The 5,725-nt window shown below is 46.9% G+C and overlaps 1 protein-coding gene across 1 annotated transcript in view; it reads right to left on the bottom strand.

Annotated features, from left to right (window-relative positions):
* Window positions 1–5,725, bottom strand: part of ADAM12 (ADAM metallopeptidase domain 12) — a 356,418-nt gene that overhangs the window by 63,200 nt on the left and 287,493 nt on the right. The window contains exon 12 of the mRNA XM_025880175.2: window positions 1,657–1,834. Within this exon, the coding sequence (XP_025735960.1) occupies window positions 1,657–1,834 (178 nt within the window). The remainder of the gene's footprint in view (window positions 1–1,656; window positions 1,835–5,725) is intronic.

Below are 5,725 nucleotides of genomic sequence, written 5' to 3'. Positions count from 1 at the left end.
GGGGGTGGTGGGGATGGCAGGGATGACAGTGGTTATGGTAGGGTGGTAATGGTGGGGGGGTGGTGGTGGTAATGGTGAGGGTGGCAGTAGTGCCCATGGTGGTACTGGAATATGGAGCAAGTGACTGCTGGTGGTCATTCTAAACCTCAGAGTTCATGACTCTATGAAGAGCTGTCAAATTTATTTAGATTAAATAAAGAATTATGAGGACTTCAAATCAAAGACAAACCGTTTTAAGGCCACATGACCTCTCCTGAGAACTAGGGATAATTTAAACTAATTTTGTTTTTCTTCAAGTAATTAACAAAGTCTCTAAGGAATTTCCCCTTTGAATACCCCATCCCATGACAGTTTCAAGTTTTCCTCCACTAATCTTAAGAAGAGTTTCTATAGCCCCATGCATGAGGATTTGCTCCCGTACAGCAATCACCCTCAGCATGTTGTGAGCACAATTTCTGCTGCTCTGGACGGAGCTGTTATCAAGGATGAATCCCGGGTTTGGAAAGGGCACACAGACATTTGATGGGACCACCCCTATAAGCCCCATCCCCTAGTATTTATTCACTCCCGACATTCTTCCAGAAATGGCCAGACTGAGCCCCAGATCGGTCCTGCTGGTATAGGAAACCACAGAGTCTTGGAGATGAAGCAGATGAAGGAGATTCTACAATCAGTTGCCTGTCTGATAAACACAGGAATCCGAGGGATAGCCCAGGGTCTCTGCACATTTCCTTCCACCCCAGAACCCCCTTTCAGAGCAGCTCTCCAAAACATGCTCTTCCTAAGCCCTCTCCAAGCCTGTCTGTGCATCCAGCTAAGCCCGTCTTGAACCCGTCTGCCATTCCAGCTTGCATCAGCCATCAGGGAGGGAATCCCACGTGCAGACGGCTTGCAATACAAACTGCTTGCTTTGATTTATATTAAACACAACCCCCTCCAAGCTTCTAGGAGGCACTTGTTTTTACCAGGAGGTCTTACTGTGTCCTGTCTTTCTCTTTCCTTCTCAAGATAATTCAGAGATTAAAAACCGGCTGCTATCATTTTTACATTGATTAACTTTATCTTGGGCCCTACGGAAACAAGAAATTTTCCTGACATTGGCTGGGAAACAGGGCTCAGTAAGCCATTTGCTGGATAAAATTGTTCCCTGCTTTTGCTAACAAGCGAGTATGCAGAAGCCTGGAGCCTCGGCTTGTGCATATAGAGGAGGCTGTGGCATTAGGCAGAATCACAACGTGGGCGGGAGCTCTTGGTTCAAAATGAATGTTGCTTATTCAAATTCCCCTCTGGTTGCTCGCCTTACAAAGAGAAAGAAAGGATGCTTATTAGCCATCTGAAGCTAGCATCCCAAAGCTTTCTTCTCTGTTACACTCAGAGCTAAATGCTTTTTTTATTGTTTTTGTCCTCATCTCGCCTCCCCTACATGGTGTCCTTCAACAGAGAAGATCCCTTATCATTTCAAACCAGTGCTATGACTTCTGTGCCATCGTTACAGTTCGAGAGGGCCACCCTGGCTTGTGCGGCTGTTCAAGGTGGCCGTTTAGGACTTTCCATCCTGAGTTTCTAGCACTTTCATTCTGCTGTGTCATTCTTCCATGTGCATGCTCTTTTGTTAGCCATGGCCGCGAGGCAATGGTCCCGGGATGGGTCTCTTACCTCGGGCTCCCCACAGTCACACTCCTCTCCTTGTTCCACGTAGCCATTCCCGCACTTCTGGCCCCCGAAAGACTGCTTCACTTCCGGCAGGTTAAAGAGGCACATCCCCACGCCCTTCTCCAGGCTGACCTCCAGGTCCTTCTTGCTACAGCTGCTGAACACCATGGGGAACGGGAACCTGTGGGGAAGAGCTGGGCCAGTCAGTTGTCAAGGCACAGAATGGGCAGGTGTTCATGGCACCTGCTGACGACACCTGCCCACCTGTCCGCTGTTCGTCTCCGTAAACAAAGGCTTAACGACCTCGCACAGAACGAGGCACGTTCGGCTACCTCCCGAGATCTGCTCCTGGACAGTGCCAATGTTACCAAGGAGGAGGTGCTCTATCAAAAAAGAAATGATCTTTTGACAGTTTTCAAATCAACAAATTTAGCCAGAATGTCGTTATGGACAACTATTAATGGTTCTGTATGAAACGATACAATGAAAAATGAATTCTTGGGACCTGCAGCTTCCATACAGTATGAACACATACCGATGTCCGTATTGGAAAGTACAAAGGAGACACAAGTACAAAAGCCTGTGTTTATCAATTCCATGGCTCCATGGACACCATCCTGCTATGGGTCAGGGCCAGCTGATGCTGGCATGCGGGTTTACGAAGGGCAAATGACTGCTTCCCAAAGCATAGCTGTAAGATAATGGAGGTAGCCAGAAACGCAGGTCCCGTTCTTGCCCCCAAATCCCAGGACTACAGAGGGATGTGACAAAGCTGGCCAACTCCCCTGGGACGTTCATGTTCCCCCTTCCATGGTCTAGAGGGGCTGTCCCGTTCCCTCACTCCAGGGTGGCTCTATGACTAATTGTTGGCAATGGAACGTGAGCAGAGGTGAAGTGATGGGGAGTGCTTCTGGCTGAAGGTAGTTAAGTGAGTGTTCTTCTTCAGGTCCTTTCTTTTCCCGCTGCGAGCTGGGCTCAGGGTATTCCAATGTCTCAGGAGCTGAAGGAGTCAGACATGGCACCTGGTCCTGACTCAGTGCTGGGGGGGAAGCCACCTGCAGCTTAGAGCTCCGGGCTGTCACATGGAAGGGAAACACACCTACAGCGGCTAGTGTTATCCAACACACGTGGGGTATCTCGCTCTCTCTCCAAATGCATTTTCTCCTATCTTGAGACAGCAATGATTATAAGGGACAAGCATGCCAGAAACCCAGAAGCTTTTATTACCTAGTGAGGAAGCAGGGGCCTGCTGGCCAGTAAGCCTAAACACCTTCTTTCCATGCAGACATTTAGGATGACACTATAACTGGATCCTAATCAACTGGCTAAACCAATGCAAGCTATTGCATCTTCCTGAAGATGGCCGACTGGCCACCATTTGATACAGTTTGGCAATATTTCGAGATCAGGATAATTTCCTCCTAATACACTGGTAACACTGTCTTATTCCCCCCCTCACCAAGTGTTTTCTATCAATCTCAGGCTATTAACTCCGGAGTAGAATTCTAATCTATAAATAAATTGATAAGTGCAAATCTTGCTCTTGGATGGAAAGGCAAGAATAAACCAGGACTTATTTCTACTGCTGTCACAAAGTTCCTTTGAAAATCTTAACTTTCCTTGGCAGACAGATTGATTATTCTTGATATCAAAATGATGGTGATATCAATTTTGATATCAAAATAGCTTCAAATGATGATCACAAGAAAATTCTAATTTTATCAGTTTAGAAGTGCTTTGTATTGAAAAGGCAATGGTACATTACACAGGGACTTGAGAGCACTTCTTCCCTTTGCAAAGAAATAAGTTTCATCAAGGCAAGGATCAGACTTTCTTCAACGCTGAGAGTCCTAGGACACTTAGGTATGTCAGGGCCTGATCCAGGAGGTCAAACATTATTCTCATGTGCCATGCAGCCAGGTGTTGTGATGAATTCTCATCAGTTCATTCTGGAAAGGAACTGATTTCTAGAATGTTTTAACAGCTCATTAGAAAAGACACTAGGATCACCTGTAAATCTCAGGAAGGGCTTAGAGCAAGAATAACAGTAGTTTAGAGAAGCCCAGGGAAAGAGTGGTATGAATCAATCTGTTTCACAAGGGGGCAGAGAAAGTCCACTAATGTCCAGAAGCTAGAGGGCAAATGCCAGCTCCAGTCCCAACTCACACAGGTCCTCCCATCTCATTGCCTTGCAAAATAACAAATACCTATTGGGCTTTGGGTAGATGACACATTAAAGAAAATGGATCGATAGTAATAAGGTGAATGGGATCAGTTTAAGTCCAGGATTTAAACTTGAGAGTGTTTGGGAGAGGAGAGGAGATCCTTGTTGGCAAAACCACATTTGTGTGCCTGTGCTAGATGCTGTCTGGAGTTATCCTTGTAATAATAAATTTCAATTTCTCTTAGAAATAGGGGGATGAACAAAACATAGAAAAATCCTGACCATCATGGAGCTTGCATTCCAGTGGGGCAGGAAGGTGATGCATAAGGGGGCCAAGAAAGGGTGCTAGAAAGGAATGTCAAAGAGAAAAATAAAACAAGCAAGAAGGAGAGGTTGTGTGTGGGAAGAACGGAATTTTTAGGAAGGCTGCTAGGGAGAGACATCACCAGGGGTGGGGATGGCATTTGAGGCTCTCACCAGAAGGGTGTGAGGGACCAAGCTGTGGGCACATCTGGAGGAGGAATGTTCCAGGAACAGGGGAGAGCTGGTGTAAAGATACATGGAGAGATGTGACTGGACTAGATGAATTTGCTCAGTAGAAGGCCCCTAGGCCACCTGAGCTCATGCCGATGGCAAGAAGACTACTAAGGAGTAGCATTAAGTGGTGGTGGTGGTGGGGGGGGGGCTCTACCCTGCATGGACCAGGTACTGATAATGGTTAAAGGCATTTTTCATAAGAACTTCAAACTTTATTATTTTCTCCCTTTTTAGCAAACTTAAAAAGATTTGAGAGAGAGAGAGAGAGAGAGTACACACGCAGGGGGAAGGGGCTGAGGGAGAGGGAGAAAGAGAGTTTGAAGCAGACTCTGCACTAAGCCCTACATGACGCTCAATCTCATGACTCTGAGATCATGACCTGAGCCAAAACCAAGAGTTGGACGCTTAACTGACTGAGCCACCCAGGCGCCCTGAGCAAACTATTTTTGAATGACAAGCAAATAGAGAATATCTAAAAGTTATATTTAACCCAATGGCCCTTCATCCAATAAACAGAATTTAGTGAGGTAAAATGATTTCAAATCTCCAAAGGGAATTTGATGGCACCAAATATTAGATTCGTCTAATTATAATACAATCCTAATCGACACATATTTGAAAACGTTTGACATCCAAATAGCCACTGGTTACACAATGCCTAGTGAACAATTGAGGTCTTGGTTTAAGGAGTCAAAGAACAGTTCATTCATCTTCATGAAAAATGTGCAATGGACCATGAACAAGGTATAGAAGCTACTCCCCAGGACAGTGTCAAGAATCCATGGACAGGATCGATCAGCACAGAGATTAAGATGGCTATTTCTTCAATTCAGTCACAGGTAAAAGAATGACACCAGGAGGATGCTTGGCACGGCCAAACTCATCACCCCACTCCTAGGTACCAACTCTGCCTTTCAGCTTTGGATGACAGCAGAATTAAACCTTATGGGTAGGGGCGGAGCAAGATGGCGGAGGAGGAGGAGACCGGGATTTCGTCTGGTCCCAGGAATTCAGCTGAATAGGGATCGAACCATTCTGAACACCTACGAACTCAAGAGGAGATCGAACAGGAGAGTAGCAACAACTCTCTGAACAGAGAAGCGACCACTTACTGGAAGGTAGGACGTGCAGAGAAGTGAATCCGAGGCGATATTCGGGAGGATAGACGGCGGGGGAGGGGGCCTCCGTCGGCCGCTTCTGGCAAGTGCTAGAGCCGCGGAGCACAAAATCGGACCTTTTGGAAGTCGGCTCCGCGGAGGGACGTCGCTGCAGTGGCTAAGCGGGGGGTGGAACCCTCGCGGGACAGTGCGGTCTCAGGACCCTCGGGGTCACAGAAAGACCGGGGGTGCCTGAGTGCGGCAGAGCTCCCAG

Source organism: Callorhinus ursinus, unplaced genomic scaffold (genome assembly GCF_003265705.2).
Source record: "Callorhinus ursinus isolate GAN/ISIS: 27379988/994484 unplaced genomic scaffold, GSC_fseal_2.0 scaffold58, whole genome shotgun sequence".
NCBI lineage: Eukaryota > Metazoa > Chordata > Mammalia > Carnivora > Otariidae > Callorhinus > Callorhinus ursinus.
The sequence above is the reverse complement of the archived record's forward strand: the minus strand, read 5'-3'. Positions and strand labels throughout refer to the sequence as shown.